This window comes from Cnephaeus nilssonii (assembly GCF_951640355.1).
Source record: "Cnephaeus nilssonii genome assembly, chromosome: 11".
Lineage (NCBI taxonomy): Eukaryota > Metazoa > Chordata > Mammalia > Chiroptera > Vespertilionidae > Cnephaeus > Cnephaeus nilssonii.
Genome location: NC_137082.1, coordinates 44,496,020 through 44,522,788, shown reverse-complemented (window position 1 = coordinate 44,522,788; position 26,769 = coordinate 44,496,020). Strand labels below are relative to the sequence as shown.

Here is a 26,769-nt window from a genome sequence, read left to right as displayed (position 1 = left end):
TGGCTGCCCAGCTACCCAGGGCCAGCCCGAGGCACAGCCAAGCCTCAGATGGCAGCTGCTCAGCCACCCAGGGCTGTCCAAGGCTCAGGTAACCAGGGCTGGCTGAGGCTTGCACTGCCGGCAGTGGCAGCAAAAGAGGTGTGATGGGGGCGTCGCCTTCCCCTGATCGCCGGGTCGCCTCCTGCTCCTGAGGGCTCCTGGACTGTGAGAGGGGACTGGCTGGGCTGAGGGACCCCCTCCCTCCAGTGCATGAATTTTCATGCACCGGGCCTCTAGAAACACTATAAAACATTATATCATTGATTTGTTTACTCTTATCTTTACCACAACAATGTCTTTGTGTTTATTTCCCCATTGTATCCCTAAGCACCACAACAGTACCTGGCCCTGAAACTACTGTTTCTTAAATATTTGGTGGGAGAATGAATATTGCGAAGCACCCCAGAGCATTCTTAAGCACTATTAAATCACAGCGTTGGGCTATACAAATAGCAGCACAATTCATGTCCAACGTATTTCCTAATGGCATTTAAAAAAGAAGATATGAACATTTATGATAAACTAGAATACAATAGCTAGAGAAAAACCCAATAGGTACTATTATTATTTTAAAATATATTTTCATTGATTTTGGAGAGGAAGGGTGAGGGAGAGAGAGATAGAAACATCAATGATGAGAGAGAACCGATTGGCTGCCTCCTGCATGCCCCCTACTGGGGATTGAGCCCACAACCCGGGCATGTGCCCTTGACCGGAATCGAACCTGGGACCTTTTAGGCGGCAGGCTGATGCCCTAGCCACTAAGCCAAACCTCTTAGGGCAAACCCAATAGATTTACCTGTTCCCAACACTGTGGTAAAAGTTCAGCTTCTACACGCGTTGGTCCAACATGACGTGCAAATGCCACACAACCCGTCAGTATCATTTGCCTGAAAATAATACAAATAAATAGAAACGTTTTTCTTTAGAAAGTACAACTAGGACTAAGGGTAAAAACGAGTCAGCTCTATAATTCACATGAAGTACAATATTTTGTATAATCAAAATAGACATTTCCAACAATGGACTAGACTCCACCAAGAGTGAGTTCCTTAAGATGTGTGCCCCTTCCAGTGGCCACACCATCTGTGAGACATGTTGTGAAGGGTTCTCTATTGGTGTGAAGCTGAAACTCATAACCTCCTAAATTAACTTCCTACATATGCATTCTGCGAGTATTCTAGTATGTCCAATGCTTCAGCTCCTACTGAACTTCAGTTTTTAGCCACTAAAACTATCAGTGATTGTTCCCCCAGTATTTTATAATAAAAACTATGGATTCATATTAATAAAATGGTATTTATCTAATCAGAATTTTTGGTACTGCACCTAAGATAACTGGAAGACAGCTTCTGACATGGCTCCCCATGATGTCCATCTCCCGACATCCACGTCCTTGTATAATCCCAATCTTCTTGAGTTGCAGACTGTACTTAAGGATTTGCTTTTAATGGAAAGAACAATGGCCAAAGTGATAGATATGATTCCTGAGATTAGGTTACAAAAGTCTATGGTGTCCATCTGGTGTGTGTCTTAGCTACCTTCTTACGTGGCATGCTTTGATGAAGTATGCTGCCATTTGGAGGCCTTTGTGGCAAGGAATTGAAGGCAGCCTTTCACCAAAAACCAGTGAGGAACTGAGACTCTCAGTCTAAAAATCCATGAGAAACTGAATCCTGCCAACAGCCAATCATGTGAGTGAGCTTAGAAGCAAATCCTTCCCCAGTTAAGACTTGAGATGACTATAACTCCAGCCAATACCTTGATTACAGCTTTATAAGAGACCCTGAAGCAGAGAACCCAAATTAACTGACTTGCAAAGTTATATTATAAAAATGAGTTTATTTGAAACTACTTTCTTTTGGGGTAATTTTTTACAGAATCCTACCTAATAATAGACAAATATGCAAATTGACCGTACCTTCGCTATGCCCATGATTGGCCAGGAGGCGCGGGGGGGCAGGACTCGGGGTGGCCGGGGTAGCTGATTGGGCCGGCGGGACGCTGAGCTGCGTCGCCAGCAGCGGCACGAGCTCGGCGTCTGCGCCATGGCTGTGCTGTGGCACAGAAGGGGCCTCTGGGGCAGCGAGCTGACGTCCCGCGGCGCGGACCATCAAAAGCGGGGGAGCTGAGTGCCTGTCCGCTCAGGCAGCAGGCACTCAGCTCCCCCGCAATCGAAAGCAAAAGTGTGGGATCTGGGTGCCTGTCCGCTCAGGCAGCAGGCCTTTTAGAAGCCTCCGCCATGCCGGAGGCTTCTGAAAGGCCTGGTGCACCAGCGATCGAAAGCGAAAGTGTGGGAGCTGGGTGCCTGTCCACTCAGGCACCAGGCCTTTCAGAAGCCTCCGCCACGCCAGAGGCTTCTGAAAGGCCTGGAGCACCAGCGATCGAAAGGAAAGCGTGGGAGCTGGGTGCCTGTCCACTCAGGCACCAGGCCTTTCAGAAGCCTCCACCACGCCCGAGGCTTCTGAAAGGCCTGGTGCACCAGCGATCGAAAGCGAAAGTGTGGGAGCTGGGTGCCTGTCGGCTCAGGCCTGGTGCACCAGCGATCGAAAGGGAAAGCATGGGAGCTGGGTGCCTGTCCGCTCAGGCACCAGGCCTTTCAGAAGCCTCCGGCGCCTGGTGCACCAGCGGACAGGCACCCAGCTCCCCGTGATCGAAAGCGAAAGCGTGTAGGGGACCCTACACGTGCATGATTCAATCATTCACTGGGCCTCTAGTAATATATAAATAACTTGAACTTAAAGAGTATAAAACTTTAAATAAGATTTTTCTCTTTTAGAATAAAGTTCCATTTTAAAATGACTTTAAGTGAAGAATTGGCAGTTTTTTCACTTTTGATTGTCTAAGACTCCAAAAATGTAAAACCTGATAGGGAAAAAAAGTAGGATTTAAATAGATGCTTAAAGTATCCAACTTTGTGGAAAACCAAAATAGAATGTTTAATTCACATTAACTTTAAAATCAGCACATTAAGCCCAAACATTGCTCACTGCTGTTTCTCAAAAACATCAATTTAACAAAAACAGGAGAATGACTTTAAATTTCTATTTAGTTTAGCAAAAATAGCTATAACTCCCATGTTGAGGAAATTAATGACAAAGAACATCTGGACAAAATGAGAGAACTGTTGAGCCAGTATATCTTCATTATATATTGCTGCTTCTTCTCACCACAACTTTGTAATAACCTGATTTCCACTTATATTTATACTAGTGGCCCGGTGCATGGATTCATGCACATTGAAAGGAAATTAATTAGAAGAAATATTTTAATATCGATATTCACCCTTTCTCTATAATAGAAGTATCAACCAAATTCACAATCAACAATGACAGATGAAATACATGCGTGTGATTGGCGCCAGTGAGAGCTTTATATGTATTGCACATGTGCGACTCAACTTAGCCTTTTATAGCTATAGAATAAACTTGCTTAATTAGACCTGCTTTCTGATTTAGCTAAACTTTTTCCAGCCCAGTGAAGCACCCCAACTTGTCTTTCAGGTAATTGTCAGCAACACAGCAGTAAATATCAACACGAAGCAGATTATTATTGTAGATCACACAGGGAGAACAAAGGGCAAAATATTTAACTGCAGCAGTGTTTGACTATATTCTGTGCAGTGAGAAAACCTGAAGTCCTTTTCAAGGTCCATCATTTCTTACTTCTTTTCAGTTGGGTCAAGTTTCTAAACTTTGTAAATCTCCATTTTCTGGCTAATGAAAAGAAAATAGGATTCTACCGAGTCTCATATCTACCTACTCCAGGACTTCTGTGAGGATCAAATGAGATGAGGGACGGGAAAACGTTTCACAAAATTTGGTTCAAGTGTAAAATATTTGCACCTGGCTATAAAGCAAGTCGTGTTCCTGGGCTGAAGAAACTCCAAGAAGGCTAGTCACTGGGGTGAGGAAGTCGGGCATTGTTATGTGACGTCATTACCCAGCGCCCACAATGACTGCTTCTGGGCTGGACTGCGGGCCACATTTTGCACTAGGGGGTCTTGGCAGTATTGGTTGCAATTTGGTGGGGTGTCGCTCTGGGGTGGTGGCGGGGCCTGTGTTCCACTTGGGGGAAGCTGAGTGTTGGTTTGTGGGCACCAGGTCTGTAGTGCCATTTATTATTAAATGGCCTGTTGCTAGGGAGAGGAAGCTGGGCGTTGCTACGTGACGTCATTACCCAGTGCCCACAGCCACAGTTTCCGGGCTGGGCTGGGCTGTGGGCCGCATTTTGCGCCATGGGGTCTCCGTCGGCTGTGATTTTGTGGGCTGTTGCTCCAGGATGGGATGGTGGCAGGGCCTGTGTCCCACTTGGGGAAGCCGAGTGTTGCTTTGTGGGTGCCAGGTTCATGGTGCCATTTCTTTGTAAATGGCCTGTGTGCATCATGGTAGCTCCTGCATTGAGTGTCTGCCCCCTGGTGGCCAGTGCGTGTCATAGTGACTGGTTGGATGGTTGGAGGGATACTTAGCATATTGTTATATATATAGTTCATTGTCTTCTATGCCTATTTCTCAACTTTGCTTTTTATTTCCTTCTACTTTAGGAGGGCAAATAAAATGAACAAAAGGAAAATGAAAAAAGAAATTACCAAGCTTTACACACAGTACTTGAGCTGCCTGCTCCCCAATGAAAATTTCCTAATACCTGATAATTGTTTTTCCTCCCCACTAGTGTCTTAAAATAATGAGGAGAAATACACATATGTTCCATAATTGTTTGGTAATTATAATAAACTAGAGGCCCGGTGCACGAAATTTGTGCACAGGGTGTGGGGTGTGTGTGTGTGGGGGGGTGTTGTCCCTCAGCCCAGCCTGCAGTCTCTTCAATCTGGGATCCCTCAAGGGACCTTCGTTTTTTCCTCCAGGAGTGTGGTGGAAAAACTCTAGATCACCTTCTTGGATTCTTATAATCCAAATTACCAAGAACACTGCAAATGGCGGCCTACAGGGAGCTTAGGCAATGAGTTGTCAGAAAAGGTATTTACTCTCAAACTGGTTTGGCTCAGTGGATAGACCGTGGGCCTGCAGACTGAAGGGTCCCAGGTTTGATTCCTGTTAAGGGCATTTACCTTGGTTGGAGGCACATCCCCAGTGGGGAGTGTGCAGGAGGCAGCTAATGGATGTTTCTCTCTCACTGATATTTCCGACTGTCTATCCCTCTCCCCTCTTCTCTGTAAAAAAAAAAATCAATAAAATATTTTTTTAAAAAGGTGTATCCTCTGCAGCTCATGCAGCCCCTGGATTGTGACCACTGGGCTAGAGGCGTGTCCCTGCCACCCAGTGGTGGCTGCCGGGGTCTCTGCACACCCCAGAGGCCAGCAGCCCTCCCCCTGTGGAGGGCGCTGGGCTGGGGGTGTAGACACGAACCGACACTTGGTGCTGGAGCTTGGAAAGCCTCTGGGGCAGGGCGGGAACATCCCTGTCTCCAAATGCCCTGAGGCTAGCAGCCAGCCCCACCACGGGCCCCAGGCTTGGGGCATGCAGGGACCCTGGGCAGCACGCAGTGGTGGCCACCAGGGTCTCGGCACACTCCAGAGGCCAGCAGCCAGCCCCCGGTCCTGGGCGCCTGGATGGGGGTGTGGCCCCAAACCGCCGCTTGGTGCACGAGCCTTTGCAAGCCGCCCAGGATGTTCTCACCTGCCAGGCGGCTTGGGGCCTGCACCCATAGGCTTCGAGTGACCAGGGGGCGTTCTGGGACCCCTGCCGCTCAGGACCTAAGTGCGGGTCTACAGGCCAGCAGAGGCCTGGGTCCAGAGGATGTTTCCCGGACCCAGGCCGCTCAGCGCCCGCATATGCAAATTAACCGCCATCTTGTTTGCTCTGGTTGGCTGTGGGCATAGCGAAGGTACGGTCAATTTGCATGTTTCTCTTTTATTAGGTAGGATAATCTTTGGTGAAATGTAAGCATTTTGAACACTTGTAAGAAGTATACATTGACTTTAAATCCTGAGTCACCATCGCTAGACTAGATGGACAAACTTGTTGAAAAAATGTTAAGGCCCTAAAAATAAACTTCTTAGCACAGTGAAAATTCAAAATTATAAAAGTTAATACAGCTTTGAAATATAGCTGAGAATAGAAAAGGTCAGATGGCTTACAGATTATTAACAGCATTAGAAACAGGCTCCTGTGATGGCAAAAATAAATGCTGTTCCTACTTGTGGAAATCATAGGACAGAGACTGTTTGCCTAGTTTTTGACAAAGCTAAAAATGTGGTGTCAATTATGGTTGCTATGAAGAATTGGCCCAAAGAACCATTACTGAGCATAAAATTAAGTTTTTCTTAGGATCTGATCAAAGATGCCCGAGATTTGTTAAGTAAGGAAGAGATAACTGATTATATGTCAAATATATTATGCTAACCTAAAAATGTTGCTTTTTAAATTTCTTATTTGCATTATATGTAGTTAATCAATTAATTAGACTATTTTCATAAATAATTATTTTTCTGTAAGGTGAAAGATTAAAGTGTGGACAATGGTGCTTAATTCCTAACATATCTCAACCAAGGTACTTTTGGCCACCAGGTGGCAGCAATTAGCTTTACATGTAGAGTATGAAAATGGGCTATAGATGTAGAGGCTTTGCCCTTACAAATCTAAAAATGACAATGTAATAAATTACGTTTAATTATTAAGTTACCAAGATAGGGAGTAATATTTTTCAAGGAGAAAATATAATATTAATTTGCCCATACAGTACCATCAAATTGTCCTTAGAAAATTTTCAGTTTGCAATGAATGATACAGACACAGTGATTTAATTTCCTTTATTTCTATTTGACTAGCATGTGAGGAATGCTGAATAGATTAATCCTGGCTGGATCCTACAAAGGACAAGTTTTTCTACTTGTTCATACATATTTTGGAAAGAATGGGAAAGAGATATATACTTATAGAGCCCTGGCCAGTGTGGCTCAGTTGGTTGGAACATCATCCTGTACACCGAAAGGTCACATTTGATTCTGGTCAGGTTACTACCTAGGTTGTGGGTTCAGTCCCTGATTAGGGTACAAACCAGAGGCAACTGAGCGATGTTTCCCTCTCACATCGATGTCTGTCTGTCTCTGTCCCTTCCTCTCTCGAAAATCAATAAACATATCCTCTGGTGAGGATTAAAGTATGAGCAAAATCCTTTCAAAATTAAAGTAGGAAATTATAAAATAGAAAAACTCTTCAACTGCCAAATTTTATCCAACTGGTGCTTAGCTTACTTACCCACCCACAAGGATGTTCTGTTCACATTCACACTTAGTACTTAAAGGTTTTACTCTCTGAGGTAGACATCTATCCTGGTTACTTGATCAAATCCCATTCCCCTTTCTTCTGAAAAGTCACCTTGATGTGTGTCTCTGCCCCTCACCACATTCAAGTATAACTTATTTCTCTGCTACATTCCTGTTTGAGGGCATCTGACTCATGACTAACAAAACCAAAACAAAACACTGTATCCCTTTAACCACACAGTTATTTGTTTACAGAGAGCCAAATGATTCACATAGTAGATATTTTATTTCTTGTAAAGCACAACTATTAAGAGGCATGGAGTGAATATTTAGGCATTCTTAGAATTCAAATGTGAAAGATAAAGGCAAATAAACATTTGAAGTAGAAGTCCAAAGGTAAGTAACACAAAAGTGTACAAATTCAACATGAGTAATTGGAATAACAAGAGTGAAAACTCTGAAAAGCATTGTGAATAGAGTCAGTGTTTCCTCCATTTTTTAAAATAGAAAAAAGGCATTTAGATTAAAAGGCTAATTTTGATGCCAAATTAAGAAATTAATAAGTCAACATTTATTTCCAAAACAAGTCGTCATACCGACCTTTGCTCATCATCTGGCCTCTTGATCAAATTGAAAAGTATGTGGAGAAGCTGATCTCTCTCTTTAGGCTCAGGATGCAGGCATGCTGTACACAGTATGAGGGGGATCAACTCCTAAAGAACATGAAGGTGCAAAAAGTCAAAGTGAAAATGCAGTGCAGAATATTCTTTCTTTTCTCCAGAGTATTCTTAAATGGAAATTTAAAGTGGACTAAACATCAATATACAAAAGAGAAAATTTCAATTTTGTAAGGTTAATATTCAACAGAAAACAATAGAACATATTTATGTTTTGGTTGTGCAGAAGGTGCTGATCACAATGTAATTAAGTTTCTCAAGATTCAACTAACCTTGTTTTCTTATCCTGTACTCTTCCCAAAGGTCTACTACTAGATAACATTCCATCTTACTACAATCTGATAAAGTAATTTTAAATTTGAAAGTATTTTTAAACAAAACTTGCAAAAGTTAACTATATTTTAAAACTTAAAAAGATAACAGAAAGTAAAGACAACTCTTCCCACTTACACAAGTATAATATAATGTCTTAAAATTAGATATAATTCATCATTTTGTATCCTTAGCACCAAACTGGTAGCTAATTGAAAAGAAAAAGAGACCATTTCCACAGCTATTAAATGCTCTCAGTACTACTACAGAGTATCAGTAGAAATGTTTTATGTTGAAATAAAAATTTTAAATAATTTTTTTGTAGCACATGCAATATGCAGAGGTAAATTCAATATTTTGTAGGTAAGTAATATACAAAGGTTTCTCTTCTCCAAGTAAATATTAGAAAATTAAAGTTGTTTCATATTTTAATTAAAATAAACTTCTAAAGTGTGTATTTCTAATAACACATGATCTCACTCATCTAGGGGAAATAATGAACAACATAGACTGATGAACAAGAACAGACCCAGAAACAAGGAGGCATGGATCAGACTGTCGGGCCTCAGAGGGAGGGTAGGGGAGGGAGGGGGTAAAGGGGAGAGATCAACCAAAGGACTTGTGTGCATGCATATGAGCCTAACCAGTGGTTAAGGACAACAGGGGGGTGGGGGCATGCGTGGGGAGGGGTGTGGGATGGGAATGGGGGGATGAGGACAAATATGTGATACCTTAATCAATAAAGAAATTAATTAAAAAAATAAAGTGTATTCAAAAGATATTAATGTTTCTCATTTTGGAAGGAATTTTCAAATATAATGAGAATAAAAGTAAAAAAGTGATAAAATATTTTGGAGAGAAAACCTCTAAGTTATAAAAACAATATTTTACAAATATTTTTTAAAATCAATTATGATATAATAATTATTACTACTCCCATTTCGCTTTCCCATAGACCTCCCTACCCATCAGAGTATTAGCAGATTTAAAATAGGAATTGATCACTATGTAATAATGCATGATACCCTGGAGAAAAGTTTACACTTTAGGAGAAGGATCTTCCCATTTTGGAGATGCTCCTTTAGAAACAGATGATATGGCCCAACCAGTGTTGCCCAGTGGTTGAGCATCGAACTATGAACCAGGAGGTCACGGTTTGATCCCTGATCAGGGCACATGCCCGAGTTGTGCGTTCGATTCCCAGTGCGGGGCATGCAGGAAGCAGCCAATCCATGATTCTCTCTCATCACTGATATTTCTATATCTCCCTCTCCCTTCCTCTCTGAAATCAATGGGAAAAAAAAAAAAAAATGTGATTTTTTTAGTGTAGACTGAAACTTAAAGTTATGACTAGAAGTCCCTTTCCATTATTTCTAAAGTCTTTTTATATATTACTAGAGGCCCGGTATACGACATTCGTGCACTGGGGGTGGTGGTAGGAGGGAGGGTCCCTCAGGCCAGCCTGCGTCCTCTCATAGTCTGGTAGCCCCATGATCAATTGCCCCAAAGAGGTAGGCCCTGACCACCTGCCACAGCACCGCCGTGGGGTAGCCTGGGCCTCCCTCTTTGGGGCGATCTATCGCACCCCGCAGAGGGAGGCCCCACCCACCTGCCACAGCCCACTGTTCGGTGGCCTGGGCCTCCCTCTTTGGGGCGATCGTGGAGCCCCCCAATTGATTGCCCTGCTGGCCAGTGGCCTGGGCTTCCATCAGCAAGGCGATCATGGGGCGATGGCCAGGCCCCCGACCAATCACATCACACCCGTCTTGGCTGGCCTGGCGCCAGTGGGTGTCATAGCATGGTCATCTAGAAGGTTGTCTGGATGGTCACTCTGCTGTTCGGTTGTTCAGTCGATTTGCATATTGCGCTTATATTATTATAGACTAGTGGCCTGGTGCATGACATTTGTGCAATGGCGGGGGGGAGGTCCCTCAGCCTGGCCTGTGCCCTCTCGCAGTCCAGGACCCCTGAGGGGTCCTTAGTGCTGCCATGGAGGCAGGAGAGGTTCCCACCACCACTGCTGCACTCGCCAGCTGTGAGCCCGGCTTCTGGCTGAGCAGTCATCCCCCTGTGGGAGAGCACTGACAACCACAGGGCAGCTCCTGCATTGAGCGTCTGCCCCTGGTGGTCAGTGCACATCATAGCGACCAGTCGTTCTGCCATTCAGTTGATTTGCATATTAGGGTTTTATTATATAGGATTTAAAAATTATAATTACCTGGTATAAATCTTAAATTGAAGGTACAAAGATATAGATAAGAAAAGCTAAGAATCAATCTGAGAAGTTAAAACATTTATTCTGTCATTTTCTATTTAGCATGCCTGTATGTTTTAGATTAGTGAGTACCGTATTTTCCGGCGTATAAGACGACTGGGCGTATAGAAGATTTTCCTGGGTTAAAAAGTCGTCTTATACGCCGGAAAATATGGTAATTGAAAAGCCAAAGAAATAAATAATTGGAAAAAATAATTTTACACTGGGAATGGAAGAGTATGTATATGGATCCTACATTGTTAAGTAATATTTTCATCAGAGGCTTAATATGATGCTTGATGGAGTAGTCATGATTTTGAAGAAGAAAATAAGCAACCTTTTATAAAATATTAGGGTAGGAGACCACTAATTCCAAAAACTATGCTAATCTTTAGAGTATTCCATTTAGGCTGCTAATAGCCAATGATACTAATGAGAGGACTAAGACATTGTATCATCAGCTTATCCCACTGAGAGTAGACCCTTAAGGATGGAAAAGTAGTTATTCTAGAAGGTACTAACAAAAGGATAAAATATCAAGCAAACAAGGCCCTAACTAATTTTTTTTTTTTTTGGTTTTTTAAAAAAATATATTTTATTGATTTTTTACAGAGAGGAAGAGAGAGGGATAGAGAGTTAGAAACATCGATGAGAGAGAAACATCGATCAGCTGCCTCCTGCACAACTCCCACTGGGGATGTGCCCGCAACCAAGGTACATGCCCTTAACCGGAATCGAACCTGGGACCCTTGAGTCAGCAGGCCGATGCTCTATCCACTGAGCCAAACTGGTTTCGGCAAGCCCTAAATAATTTTATTTGTCCTTTCCCTCATCTGATCTGTCTCTCCTGAGGGTTTTCTTGCTTCTTCTTAACTCTTCTTCCTACTTTCCTATTATTTCTACATATAGAGTAGGGAAAAGTAGGTTTACAGTGTGAGTATGTAAAACAGAGTTCATTCCTTTTTTGAAAAATATATTTTTATTTATTTCACAGAGGAAGGGAGAGGGAGAGAGAGAGAAAAACATCAATGATGAGAATCATTGATTGGCTTCCTCCTGCACGCCCCCTAGTGGGGATCGAGCCCACAACCCAGCATGTACCCTTGACCAGAATTGAACCCAGGAACCTTCAGTCTGCAGGCCGATGCTCCCCTTTTATTTCTTGCAGGCAAAATTAACAACATATTGGGAAGTCACTGTCAATAATTTTTGGTTATTATTCTATGCCAGGAAGAATTGGCTACATAGTGGCACATTAATGGGTAGGGCAGTTTTACATCAGTGTATAAATAATGTCAGATTGTCTCCTTCTCTTAAAGGAAAACAGAGCTGAGAAGAGGTCCAGTACATGAAGGTAGAAAAAAAGTGAAAAGAGAGGTCTATCTCTGATACAGCCATCTGAGAGTTTAATTGCTAAGTTATGACTGGTTTCAGCTATCCTAATTTCTCTATCATTCATTTATTTATTTACAACTTCTATTTGTACCACTCCTGAAATAATTCTGTAAGTACATATTTGCTGTGCAGTATACTCATATTTACTGATTGTGAATTAATCTTTTTCAAGCCTCTGAAGTGTGAATATATCCACGTCAGAATTTATTAAATCAGTATTTTCCATTTTTACACTATTCATAAATTTATACATTTGAATCAATATTCTCCCTTTGGTATCACCTCTCCAATTGAAGAAGTGTAGTGGTTTTAAAAAACTTTCCTTATAATTATGAATAAAAGATTTAAAAAGTGGTAGATGAATTTTCTTCACGAAAAAAGGTGATAGTGATTTAAAAAACATCTAAATGATTAACTATAAAAGAAATGTATCGAGAATACAGCAATGTTAGATATCCTACCTGATAAAAAGGTAATATGCAAATTGACCATACCATCGACACACCCACAAAGCCACGCCCACAAGCCAATCAGAGCAAGTATGCAAATTAACCCAATCAAGATGGCTACAGCCACAGAGAGCAAGGTTTCCCAGGTAACAGAGCAAGCCACGCTTTCCTCGAGCTGTTGCAGGCCTAAGCCTCCACACAAGCTACAAAGTTTCAATTATAGAAGGTAAACAAATTCAAACAGAAATGGCGGCAGAATGGAGCTTGAGAGAGCAAGCCAGGGTTGCCGGCGGCAACGGGGGAAGCAAAGCTTTCCACACACCCTGGCCGGGCCCAGCCTCCGCTTAAGGCTACAAAGTTTCAATTATAGAAGGTGAATTAACTGTCACAGAAATGGCTGCCGGCGGCGGAGGGAGCAGCAGGTTTGGCTCCGCTCCAGGCTACAAAGTTTGAATTGTAGAAGGAAAATAAATTCCAGATACCAGGGCCTCCGCTTGGGTTGCCAGGGGGCGTGGCTGGCCTGCAAACCACCACAGGCCCCTCGCTCAGGCTGCCCTACAGCCAAGGGAACCCCACCCTGATCAGGGACACCCTTCAGGGCAAACCAGCTGGCCCCCACTCCTGCACCAGGCCTCTATCCTACCTTATAATAGAGAAACATGCAAATTGACCGCACCTCCGCTACGCCCACGATTGGGCCGGCGGGAGGCTAGGGGGCGGGACTCCGGGTGGCCTATCCAGCCGTTGAGAAGATCAAGATGGCGGCACCCAGTCCTCTTAGTTCGGGGGTCCCTGGGGAGATCGCTGCCCCGGGGAGGCGAGACCTGGCTGCCCAAACGCTCAAGAGGGAGTCGGGGAGATCGGCCACCTGGGGGGGCGTGGCCGGGCCTATCCCGCCACTGCCAGGGGCGATCGGCAACCTGGGGGGGGCGTGGCCCGGCCCATCCCGCCGCTGCCGGGGGCGATCGGCAACCTGGGGGGGCGTGGCCCGGCCCATCCCACCGCTGCCGGGGGCGATCGGCAACCTGGGGGGGCGTGGCCGGGCCCATCACGCCCCTCCCGGGGGTCCCGGGGGCAATCGACAACCTGGGGGGCGTGGCCGGGCCCATCCCGCGGCTCCCGGGGGTCCGTGGGGAGATCGGCAACCTAGGGGGGTGTGGCAGGGCCCATCCAGACTCTCAGGGGGGGTCCCAGGGGAGATCAGCAACATAGGGGGGCGTGGCCGGGAGATCAGCAACCCAGGTGACGTAGCCGGCCCATCCAGCCTCTCCCAGGGGTCCCTGGGGAGATTGGCACCCTGGGGAGGTGAGGCGGGACTCGCCCAGCCGCTCTCAGGGTCCCTGGGAACATTGCAGGCATGTGGTTGCTGAGACCCAGACCAGGCCTCTGGCCACAGATTCATAGCTTTGCGGAGACCTAGGGCAGGGATCTGCCTCATCTGCAGAGAGACAGAGGTTCTGCAGTGCCCCCAACACGTGGGTGGGCCCAGCCAGGGATCAAGGGGCATGGAAGGACTCCTGGCAGAGGGCCAGGACCCTCACCCCTGAGGCGGGGGTTGAGGGGTGGTGCCACCTCAGTGGAGGGGTGCTGCACTGCAGGGTACTGAACTGACTGATGTGATTCAGAGAAGCTCCCAGTGCTAATGGGCCTCGCTCAGGCGGCCTTCACACTTCAGAGGCAGTGACTCCTGTTCCTGCCTTGACCCAAAAGCAAGCTCGCTATACCCTGCCCCATAGCAGAGCATGCCTAGGCAGTGAGTGGGAAGCCTTCCACCTGCTTTGGAGAAGGGGGGGCAGTAAAGAATGGGGGGAGAGGAAAGAATGTGGAGCATCCGCAATGAAGAGGTGCTTGAGAAAGAGGCTCGGAAGCCTGACTGGAAGGTTTGTTCTGTTTGCTGGGCCGCTGCCCCTTAGGAAGCGCAAAGAGCATGGCTCTGAGGGCTTCCTGTGTGCTGAGTCAAGTTCCACAGCCAACTGGAATTGGCCTCAGTTTCCTGGTCTGTAAAATGGATGAAGCGTGTCCCAGTGCCTTCACTGAGCTTTGATGGCCAATTGAGATACTATATAAAGAAAATGAGGGAAGAATTGAGAAAGAAAAGGAAGGACGAGCAACACAAAAGAAAGACTGAAAGGAACCTGTAAACCCATTGTCACTTAAATAGGGAATATAGTCAATAGTGTTGTAATGATGGTATGATGCCAGGTGGGTACTAGAAATATCGGGGAACACTTTGTAAAGTATATGATTGTCTAATCACTATTCTGTAACTAATATAAAACCTGAAACCAATACAAAATAATGTTGAATGTAAAGAAATGAAAATTGGAGTGAAATTTTTATAAATTTCAAAGTTTAAATAAAAGCTGTAAAGGAAGGAAGGGGAGAATAAAAAGTGTTTTTCATTTTGCCACTTCATTAAAAAGACAGTTGTCTTTATATGGTGCTTTTATACTTTTCTAAGTCATTATCTCATTTTAATTTCTGGGCAACTTAAAGACAAGATAAGTATTCCCTCCACTATTCAAAGAAAGGAAATCTTGGTGTCTGGTACTAATGATTCAATCGTCAAGCCCTTATTGTAAAGCAGGGTTAGTAAAATTTTCTGTGCAGGGTCATATCTATACTAATAAAAGCCTTGGGGGTGATCAGGCCAGCAGGGGAGGGTATTTGGGGGCAATCAGGCTCGCAGAGGAGCAGTTAGGGGGCAATCAGGCCAACAAGGGAGCAGTTAGGGAGCAATCAGGCAGGTAGGTGAGCGGTTAGGAGCCAGCAGTCCCGGATTGTGAGAGGGATGTCCAACTGCAGGTTTAGGCCCGATTCCAGAGGGATCGGGCCTAAACCTGCAGTTGGACATCCCCCGAGGGTCCCATATTAGAGAGGGTGCAAGCTGGGCTGAGGGACACCCTCCCCAGTGCACGAATTTCGTGCACCGGGCCTCTAGTCCTATCTAATAAAAAAGTAATATGCAGATTGACCATCACTCCAACACACAAGATGGCTGCCCCCATGTGGACACAAGATGGCCACTACAAGATGGCCAGCAGGAGAGGACAGTTGGGAGGCACCCGGCCTGCAAGGGAGGGCAGTTGAGGAGAGGAACCAGGCCTGTGAGGGAGGGCAGTTGGAGGTGATCAACCCTGCAGGAGAGGGCAGTTAGGGGTGACCAGGCTGGCAGAGGAGGGAAGTTGGGGGCAAACAGGCTGGCAGCAGAGTGGTTAGGGGGTGATCAGGCTGGCAGGCAGAAGCAGTTAGGGGCAATCAGGAAGGCAGGCAGGCAAGCAGTTGGGAGCCAGCAGTACCTGGATTGTGAGAGGGATGTCCGACTGCCCGTTTAGGCCCGATCCTAGTCGGACATCCCTCCAGGGGTCCCAGATTGGAGAGGGTACAGGCTGGGCTGAGGGACAACACCCCTCCGTGCACGAATTTCGTGCACCGGGCTTCTAGTTATATATAAAGGGTAAGAATTTTTCACATGAAAAGATCCTTAAGCATATTTGATTTAATGGTGCATGTTAATAAAAGCCATGGTTAAAAAAAAAAATACCCATGGCTTTGGTATTTTTCCTTGACACAAAAAGTTGCTGTGTCCATTATTTCCAGGCAACAGGAATCTTAAATATTTTAAAACATGCTTTAGCACTTGATATTACTCAATAAAAGTGTACTAAAGTGAAAAATAAAATTAATCCCCTACTGATCATTAGAGAGGAAATCAGTGTAGTAATCATACTGTAGAAGGTATTTCAATACTTTATTACCATTTAGAAAAGATAATTCTAAGACTTTTAAAATTCATAAGTCTAAAAGGTTAAGTAATTTGTACTTTACTCAAGGAAATTACTTTTGCTTTAACTATTTTGAGTTTTGCAATTTTAATGACAAAGCTAGTTCTCTTTATGAATAACCTTCCACTCCTTAAAACTTAGATTACCCATGGAATTTTATACAGATTAAATAGAAAAGGCTTCAAGCATTTTAATTCTCCTTTCGGTTTCACAAGTAAAACGAATTAACTTCTAATGATAATAAAGAAATCATTTCAGAGATAGTATATGTCATTGGATTTGATTTTATGCATATTTTTACTCAACTTTCTTAGTCTGATAAAGATTAATGTATGTTCAGACTATAGAATCAGAAGAAAACAAAGAATCTTCAAGGAACTACAACAATGTAATTAGATGTTGAGGGAGAAAGTAGGAAATGAGATCAAGCAAAATGTAACATTAAAAAAAAGCAAGGAAATGTTAATAAGATAAAGGCTCCAAGGTCTGAAAGGAATAAAATATAAAAGGAAATATTATATTTAGCTAGGATGCCAAGGAGAAACATTTTGAGTATTACAGTCAAGAAGCAACATTCCACAGTTCTAGAAGAGGAATACATTAATCCAATGAATTATGGTCACTGTTCTACTAAAATTATTTCCTACAACTCAAGCTTCAGTTAAAAATTTTAGATAGCTGTTATTTTAAAATTTTCCATATATTCTTTGGCTAAGAATTAAGCAATAATAAATTATAATTTAAAATCAAATACTGACTTAGATTTTCAGTTGAAACTTGTCAGATTGTTGGTGTACAGAAAAAATAAAGAACACAGAAAAGACTCACCTCTGGAAAAGTTCTACACTTTAATGGCTGCTAAAATATCTATACTTAGAATAATTAATATCTAGAATTCCTAGGGCTCAACCATTAGGAGGCCTAAGTGAAATACTTAGATGACTTTAAAGCTGATACTGCTAAAAAGCATGTGATTTACTTCTAAAATTCACACACACATACAAACAAGACAGGTAAGAAGATGGACCAACCTTATCCATTTTATAACTACCGGCTTTCTCAAAACACTGCTATTTAACATTGAATTGGAAGTCCACACCAATTAAGCAAGAGTTTTTGGAAAGGAGAAAGCACAACTATCTCTATTTGCAGATAACATGATTCTATATATAGAAAATCTCAGACTCCACCAAAAAAAAAACCTACTACAGTTAATAAAGAAATTCAATAAAGTTGCAAGTCAACATATAATTATCAATTTTGTTTCTATATACCAACAATAAGCAAGGTGAAAAGGAAGTTAAGGAAACAATTCCATTTATAATAGCATGGAAAAGAATAAAATACCTAGAATTGAATTTAACTAAGTGAAAATCTTGTGTGCTGACGCTCGGCCAGTGTGGCTCAGTGGCTGAGCATCGACCTCTGAATCAGAAGGTCACAGTTCAATTCCCAAACAGGGCACATGCCAATGTTGTGGGCTCCATCCCCAGTAGGAGTTGTGCAGGAGGCAGCTGACCCATGATTCTCTCTTATCATTGATGTTTCTATTTCTCTCTCCCTCTCCCTTTCTCTCTGAAATCAATAATATATATATAAAAAACTTGTGCACTGAAAACTACAAAATGTTGCAAAAAGTAATTAAAGACATAAAAAAGTGAAAAAAATACCATGTTCACTTAATGTTGTTAGAATGGCCATACTCCCAAAGTGGTCTACAGATTTAGTACAATCCATATAGAAATTCCAGTGACCATTACTGCAGAAATAAAAGCCGAGTACCAAATTCAGGTGGAACTGCAAGGGGCCTTAAATTACTTAACAATATTGAAAAAGAAAACAAAGTTGGAGGACTCATACCTCCCAATTTCACAACTTACCACAAAACAAACTAACTAACTAACTAACTAACTATCTATCTATATCTATCTATCTATCTATCTATCTATCTATCTATCTATCTATCTATCTATCTATCTATCGAAAAGCCTAATATGTAAAGTGTTCCCTTGGGAGTTTGACCCACTGGGAGTTCGATCACTCGCTTTGACGTGCACTGACCAACAGGGTGCAGCGCAGAATGAAGGGAGGCCCTGGCAGGTGGCCAGCAGCCACTAGGGACCTTGCCCGTGCATGAATTTCATGCACTGAGCCTCTAATGGTAAATAAAAATGTAGTACAGGCATAAGAATAAACTTAAAGACCAATGGAACAGAACAGTCCAAAAATAAATCCAAAGATGTACAGCCAACTGTTTTTTGTCAAAAGTGTCATGACCATTAAGTAGGGAAACAATTTTCTCTTCAACAAATGGTGTTGGGACAACTGGATAATCATTGGAAAAGAATAAAGTTGAACCATCTGCCTTATTCATATACAAAAAATAACTCAAAATGGATCAATGATCTAAATATGAGAGCTAAAGCTATAAAACTATCAGAAGAAAACATAAAATCAGGTAAATATTCTTAACCTCAGATATGGCAACAAATTCTTAGACTTGATACCAAAAACATACGCAACAAAATAATGTGAAAGACATCCTATAGGATGGCAGAAAATATTTGCAAATCATATATGTCATATAGGCTTAATATCAAAAATTGTAAAAAATCTTACAACTCCAAAATAAAGACAATCCAATTTAAAAAATGGGCAAAAAACTGGTAAGAATATATCAGAAACTCATAAAATTGATTGCATGTGGGATGGTCACAGGGATAGAAGAATAGTTTTTGTTGTATATCTTTATTATATTTAAATAATGTTAAACCATGTGAACATATAACTTAGTCAAAACTTAAAAACAAAACAGGTTTTTAAGTTTTGTTTTATTTATTTAATTAGCTAGGATATTACTATGACCAATCGGTTTACTGAAGAATATTTTAATTGTATTTACATACCAATAAAAAGGCTTATACTGATAAGAAAATATATAAACCTTGAGAAAATTTTAGAAATCAAAATTTTAATCTATCAATCACAAGACCTTTTTAAAAATATAGATTTAAAGAACTAAGCTAAAATATTAAATAAAAGTAATCCAATATCAAAGGATAAAGTGAAATAAAAGTTTTGTCCTTTGATGCCCTGGCATTGGCTTCAAAGCAAATCAAGTTATACTTCATTATTTACCAATTTAATTTTGAGGAAATAAAACTTTGGTATACTATAAATGGTAAATTTTCTGATACAATAGGATGAGGTACAAATAATTCAATAAACAAAGATAAATGATCAATTCGTCATGAAATTATAAGTACATAAATGTTTTTTAAATACAGAAAACTCAAAATCAGCCATAAAAGTAAACATTATACCACAAATAAAATATGTTTGTACATGTGTATGTGCACATATATTTTATATATATTTATATATATCTGATTACTGATGATGCAAGTTTATAAATACTTCATGCAGTACAATCAGGTTTTAGTGATAAAGTATTTTTATGATAAAAAGAGGAAAATATTAAAATAAAAAAGCTTATACTGCAACTCATAACAATCAGGTTTCTGTGATATTTTAAAGATTACATTAAAAAAACACGGAAAAGGGATGCAAACATTAATGCATTGCATGGATTATGTTACAAGCTGAAAAAGGAAAAGCTCAAACAGCATTTTGACAGGCAGAACTGCAAATCAATCTGAAATTGGACACTGATCCTTCAAGACATAGAAAATCTTCCATGCTTATTAATATCTCATGACTATAGGTAAAATAAAACCATCAGCAAGAAAAGCCATTTATCTTTTTTAAATGAAAAATACCTATAGGAATAAAAAATTTTAAAGCTCTACAGATAACTTTTCTTGAGGATCAGTACAAATTTCTTGTGCTGAACTGATAAGGATAAGCTCTATATGGGTTTTGCCAATGCATTGTGTACCTATCATACTGTAGGTCCCATGAATTATGATTGAAATCAGTGGTAAACATTAAGAAGACAACAGAAGAAACTTATATTGTACATTCTAAAATATTCCTAACCCCTTTTTATAAAGTATTTTACAAACTGGACATTGATTTAATAAACTTAATAATTCAAATAAATAAATTTGTTCGCAAATAAATAATTTACTGTCATTTAAATGAGGTTACAAATAGCTTTTCATGGCTAAATACAACTGTAAAGACAACTTTCTACAGTACTTATGGCTCATAACATAGCCTATGCATACTAAAATATACTTCCTACTGTATTTTGGATATTTAAAGCATTTGTCAATAACAGGTTAGCTATAAGAAAAACAAAAAACGATACTTTCCAAAGTTATTGTAGTCAATATTATAACTATCCTATCATCATCATAAGACAAGTGTGGTTATTGCCAAACAAAGACAATAAATGGGTAACTATAAGTACATTTAAGAAAAGAGATACATTTTCAGTCTCTGTTAATTTTCAGTACAGAGTGTCTATTTCTGTAGACATACCAAGCAATCATATCAATAGCACAGATATATTAGTTAACTGGTAATATAAAAAATGGACAGCTTTCATGGCACATAAATGGACCTACAGTAATAGTTAGTGTTGCAGAAGCTAATGATGCTTTAAGCAAAATTGAAACAACATGAATACCATGCAGTTTTACTGAACTCACCTGACAGAGGTGTAAAACCATTCTCTAGGAGCAGAGATGCATGCACAAAAGTAAGAATATGATTGCAAGTAATAGACTTTAACAAAATAAAAACATAACACTAAACATCAAAATGACAAAGAATGGAAAATATGATGAGAATTCTAGGATGAAATATTTTTATGTGTCTCACCTCTCTCTTGGCTAATAGCACGTTAGGAACAATGTGTGGTAGGCAGCGTCCCAGCATTAACATGACACTTTGCTCACTGTCTGCAATCCGAGACACCTAGAAAACCAAAAGAATTGATAAATGATGACAGTGGAGAACTTTGCATAATGGTACTTAAAGTTCATGCTTTAAACCTTGCCACCTCTGCTCCAAACACACATCCAAAATTATAACTTATGATGATGGTAAATAATAACAACTGTATTCCCAAACAAGATAAACATGAACAGATCAAAAAGCAGTAAGAAGCAAGGATGAAGACAAAGATGCTTCAGTTCTAGGAACAAACAGGGATAATAAAGGACTGGGCAGCTTCTTTTGTTTTTCTTTTGTTCTTGAAAAGATGCTGACAAAGCTATAATCTTTGCCTAAGGAGACAGTTTGTATAATGAAGCTGCATGCAAGGGGAGGCCCAAGGAGGCTAACCCAGTCTTACAATAAGGATTGCTAGAATCAAATCCAACCCACCCTCTAGCTCTTTTGTATTCTCAATGACATTGTGGGACAGAAGCCTAGAAGAGGTCAAGTGGAATCAACCATAAAACAGCTAGAAAAGGAGAGGTAAGTATAAAGATAGGAAAAATCACTTTAACACAAACAAAGCTTTAATCCAAAAAATAGAAATAATCAACTACCTTCTTTAAAAGTTAAATATTTTAGGAACTATTTCTTATAGCATTATTTTAAATAATAGATTTGCATTTGAAATAGTCTTATCACAGCTGTTTTTGAATGAGATGCTAAGAAAATCCAAATGTTTTAAGACAGTTGCAAGAATATATGGTGCAGCCTTAGCTAGTTTGGCTCAGTGGATACAGCGTCGGTCTGCGGACTGAAGGGTCCCAGGTTCAATTCTGGTCAAGGGCATATGCACGGGTTGCGGGCTTGGTCCCCAGTAGGGCGCGTGCAAGAGGCAGCCAATCAATGATTATCTCTCATCATTGATGTTTCTATCTCTCTATTCCTCTCCCTTCTTCTCTGAAATCAATAAAAATATATATTTAAAGAAAGAAAGAAAGAAAGAAAGAAAGAAAGAAAGAAAGAAAGAAAGAAAGAAAGAAAGAAAGAAAGAAAGAAAGAATATATGGTGCAAATTACCTCTGATCCTAAACGACTATCTGCTGACATTCGACAAAAAGAGAGTAGTGCTTGGTGGAAAGCAGGAGACAACTTCCTAGAAGAAAATATTGGATGAAAAGGGGACATTGTTACCACTGGTATTTAAGGATGAAGTAACATGTTATAACTCCCATTACTGTGTTAATCCTACCCTACACATGTTATATGGACTTCTCAGCCACCAATGACTTGAAAGATACCTCACTGCAGAATTATCTAGAGGGGCAGAGGGAATCAGCAATAACTGCTAATCTTAAAATAGCTTGATGGTATGTGAATGAACAGTACATAAATGCTAGTGGATCAAACCTGAGGTAATATAGCAGGTGAATGACTATAGAAAATAACGTAAAATGAGAACTTTTTTCTCCCCAGTTCTCGATGGTCCCAGAAGGGTAAACAGTGGATACAAAGGTTGATCTGGTGTGTGGCCAAGAGGAATTTAAGTTTTGCAGATTTATATGGTGATAACAATAAACCTTTATGTTAGAGAATAAAATAAGTAAAATTTAAGGTAAGGGAAGAAGAACCTCATTCAACATTCATGGTATATTTTAAAGTATTTTTTTTTTTTGTAATTGAAAATATTAGCCTATTTATGTTTCTAAAAAAAAGACTGGTCTTCATACGTAGTAGTATTTGTAAAATTATAACTATGATTTGTACTTTACATGCTCAATCACCTTTCTCCAGAGAGTGACTTTTGAACATCAAAGAAGATATATGAGAATATTACTAACACTGAAGAACTACTACAAATGCCATTATTGTTGAGTATCAGAACATATTTTTTATGATTATATATTATCCATATTAAAATAAATGCACACTATTTTAACTCTGTAAGCTTGATAACGTCTAAAGAAATAATATACCTAGTTGGTACACAAAAAGTTGTGGTTCATAAGTGGAAAGCTTTGCTTAAAAACAAACCAACCAGCCTGGCTGGCATGGCTCAGTGGTTGAGCATGGACCTATGAACCAGGAGGTTAGGATTTGATTCCTAGTCAGGGTACATACTCCGGTTGTGGGCTCGATCCCCAGCAGGGGGCGTGTAGGAGGCAGCCAATCCATGATTCTCATCATTGATGTTTCTATCCCTCTCCCTCTCTCTCTGAAATCAATAAAAATATATTTAAAAGAAAAAAAATAACAACCAAACACTTCTCACTAATAAAGAGTATCTACCTATAAGTTGTGCTTTCCTATTATATCCCAATACTGGGTATAATATCCTTCTGTTCAATAGGAGGAAGCACGACTTTGTGGCTCACAATGCAGCATAGGCTATGTGTGAGGATTAAATAAGTTACCATACACAAAACATTTAGAACTGTGCCTGACATTTTAAAAAGAGTTCAATAAATAGGCCTTTCTTTAATTTTTTTTTCACATTATAATCTAAACAATTTTTAAATTATATTTTGTCTTCTTCACTAGAAAACATGATCATAAAGGGTAAGGACCATGCTTTTGCCATCTGAATTCAATCACTGCAACCTAATAAAAATTAAATAAATGAAGTAAGAGACTATTAATAATACACTATCAGTAATGGAAGCAGACACAGGAAAAAGGACTAGAAGCAAAAACTATTCCCTCTTTATCACAGGCAACTATGCAGTACCAAAACTTCTTCTGAGTCTAACAATGATTGAGGAATAGGGAAAAGGTAAAACACATGGGATAAAGTGTTTGCAGTACCATAGTAACATACATACTATTTATGGGTTTAAGTACTTAGCTAGGATAGAACCTATCCTATTTATGCTTTTATGCCTCTTTAATATACTTTACCTTAGTAATTAGTTTGTGATATCCCTTTTAGTGACATGTACTCTGCTGTGTTAATGCCAATGTAAAAATTAATGCATCTGATCTGCAAAAGCAGTTCAAATAAGAACTGAAGCTTTTCTAGTATGTCAATGTACTAACTAGCTAAAAGATACATCTCAAGATACAGGATGCATACTAACCTATTGGGTTTATCAAAATGGACTGTGTTTTTACTTGATGAAGAAGAAGATGGCATTCCTTCTCTTTCTCTCCTCGGTAAGGAGTTTGGGAAATTTTCTTTAGGAATAGTGGAATCAACTTCATCTAATGTAGAAGGATAGATATCCTTGTTTTTCCCCTCGTCTGAACTATTTGTAACTGGTTTCTGTCCACTGTCCTCAGAGTCTTTGTGAAGAGACTGATCCAAAGAAGGTTGAACAGAGTCACAAATTACTGGGATAGCAAAGTGTTCATTTTTGAGAAAGTGCATTTCACTGTAGAAAGAAAGAGAAATAATGAGACAACAATTGTGCTTTCAAAAACATTGGCAGTAGCATAAACCTCATAATGAGTTTAATGTGTTAAAATGTAACATAACATAAAATCATTTGGTAACTGATTAACCTTTTCTGCAGCATATATACTGATGCTTCATATACCTGAAAGCTATAAACTTTTACCAAAGAAGCATAAAATGTCCTATAAACTGCTCTGGATTAACATTTAACTGTTTCTTCATTTGCAAAATAGGGATTATTCCATCTAAGCCATAGGATTAATATAAGAATTAAATGATATAATGAATGAGAGATGTGTATAACACTAATGTGAAGGAGTTATTTTATTGATATTGACAGAATTCAGGTGAAGTAAAAAGTATCTTATTCTTTGCTTCTAAGACATAATTGATTATAAGGTCACTACATTGGTTTAATAACTATTTTTGGGGAAAGGGCATATTAAATGTACAAAGCAATTACAAGACTTTCAAAAGTATCCTATATAATAAGAGGCTAATACGCAAATTGTCCCCTCAACTGGGAGTTCAACCGGGAATTTGACCAGGAGTTCGATCAGGGGGTGGGGCTGGCCGGCCAACTGACTGTGGCCCCTCCCCCAGGCAGGCCCGGTGGGCTGGCTGGACCCCACCCGTGCACGAATTTGTGCACCGGGCCCCTAGTTATAATGTGAAAAGTTATATCTGACAACTGAAATGTTATTTTGTATATTTATATAATCTTATATAATAACAAAGTTAGGATTTTTTAGAAATGATGATTAAGTACTAACCTTTCAAGTCTTCTGATTTGTTCCATCAAAGACCATTTCTCACTATTTAATAAACTAATTTTATCTTCTAATTTCTGTACTAGTAAGGAGTTCTAAAATCAAAACAGGAGAAAAAAAGAACCTCAAGATCTCATAGTAAGCTTTTACACATTTTAAATACTTTTTGTGGACTTGACTAGTATCTCTCACCTCTACAGTCTGAGGAGTTTCAAGGGGTGGAGGAAGGTTGCCTAAAACTGGTGTAAGTGCCTCTAATTCATCTTCTTCTACTCCACTGGCAACATCCACAAGGTCTTTTCCAGACACTTGATGATTTCCAAAATCTCGGTAGAGTTGCAATAAGTCTGGAGGCTTTGGAATGTTTAATCCTACATCATCCCACAATTCAAAATCCTAAAAGATAAAATAGAAAAAAAATATCTGAGGCAATTTTATTTTGCACTTTTGAGATTTTACTCTTTATTGCTAATGTCTTGAAAACCCAACATAATCATATTTTTGTTATAATGTTAGAGCTTTATAAAGTTCCAGAGCAATCAATCACATGCAAATACATTGTCCTACCATTTTCTTGTCCACTAATACATCAGAATTTATTATTAACTTGTTATCTTATAACTTATTTATAATTTACATTCATTTGAGTGTTCTAAATGTGATACTGATACTCTCATCCTTTGAGGGCTTAATAAATAATGGAAATAGCTATTATTGAGGTTAAATCTGAGGCAGATATAAGATAGGTATTAAAAATAGAAGCTTTGGAGAAAATCAGACTCATGCATAAAATTCATATGTCTCCACTTATTATTATTGTTACAAATGAATAAGAAACTTGAAAAGGTTATCTGTAAGATGAGTAAAATACCTCTCAGGGTTTTATTAAGGATAAGATAAAAAGATATATTAAAGCATTAACACAATGCTTGGCTTCCAACAAGAACTAAACAGGGAAAAAGGAGACATATGTAATACTTTAAACAATAAAAAGTAAATAAATAAAAAAGAAAAAAAGAACTAAACAAATTTAATCTTTTAAAAAATTATGAGATGAATATTATATATATTATTCAAATGTCCATTTATCCATCTATATTCATCCAATATTTATTAATATCCACCCTTTGCTTAAAATCAGAGATAAAATATTGTCACCATTCAGAGAATTTGACGGTTAAAGAAAAGGGACATAAAGATACAAGTAGAATCTAAAGTATCACACAAAATATGATTGAAGCACTACCAAGAATTCAGAGAAAGGAGTCAATTTCTGTCCTGGGGCGGGGTTAAGAAAAGGTTTTCGGAAGTTGATGATCTGTCCACTTTCTTGGAAAAGGTTTAGGTATTGATGAGGCAGATGGCAATGAAAACATAGGGGAACTAATTATTTCAGAGATAAGAGGAAGAATAAGCAAAAACACAAAGCTCTGAAGGAAGCAGGTATGTCCAGTAAGATGCAAGCCCTTCTGTTTATATATGATTATAATGAATAGGCAAAAGATAATGTGAGGAGGAAGGCAGCAAATAAACTAAAAAAAAAAAAAAAGCTGAGAGTGCTTATAAATTTAGAGTTAGCAAGAAAGGAAAAGCAGAAGGCAAGAGAGAGGTCTGATATGAAAAA

General features: G+C 39.9%; 1 protein-coding gene across 3 annotated transcripts in view; it reads right to left on the bottom strand.

Moving 5' to 3' along the window:
* The window catches only part of RELCH (RAB11 binding and LisH domain, coiled-coil and HEAT repeat containing), a 103,330-nt gene that overhangs the window by 48,081 nt on the left and 28,480 nt on the right, over window positions 1–26,769 (bottom strand). For all 3 annotated transcript variants that reach the window (XR_013814234.1, XM_079784923.1, XM_079784922.1), the window contains exons 6-12: window positions 25,338–25,541; window positions 25,149–25,240; window positions 24,059–24,352; window positions 22,062–22,137; window positions 20,925–21,020; window positions 7,865–7,977; window positions 839–929 (exon numbers count right to left, since the gene is read on the bottom strand). Coding sequence is in view for 2 of the 3 variants with exons in the window: in XM_079784923.1 (XP_079641049.1) it covers window positions 839–929; window positions 7,865–7,977; window positions 20,925–21,020; window positions 22,062–22,137; window positions 24,059–24,352; window positions 25,149–25,240; window positions 25,338–25,541 (966 nt within the window). In the remaining variant the exon portion in view is untranslated. The remainder of the gene's footprint in view (window positions 1–838; window positions 930–7,864; window positions 7,978–20,924; window positions 21,021–22,061; window positions 22,138–24,058; window positions 24,353–25,148; window positions 25,241–25,337; window positions 25,542–26,769) is intronic.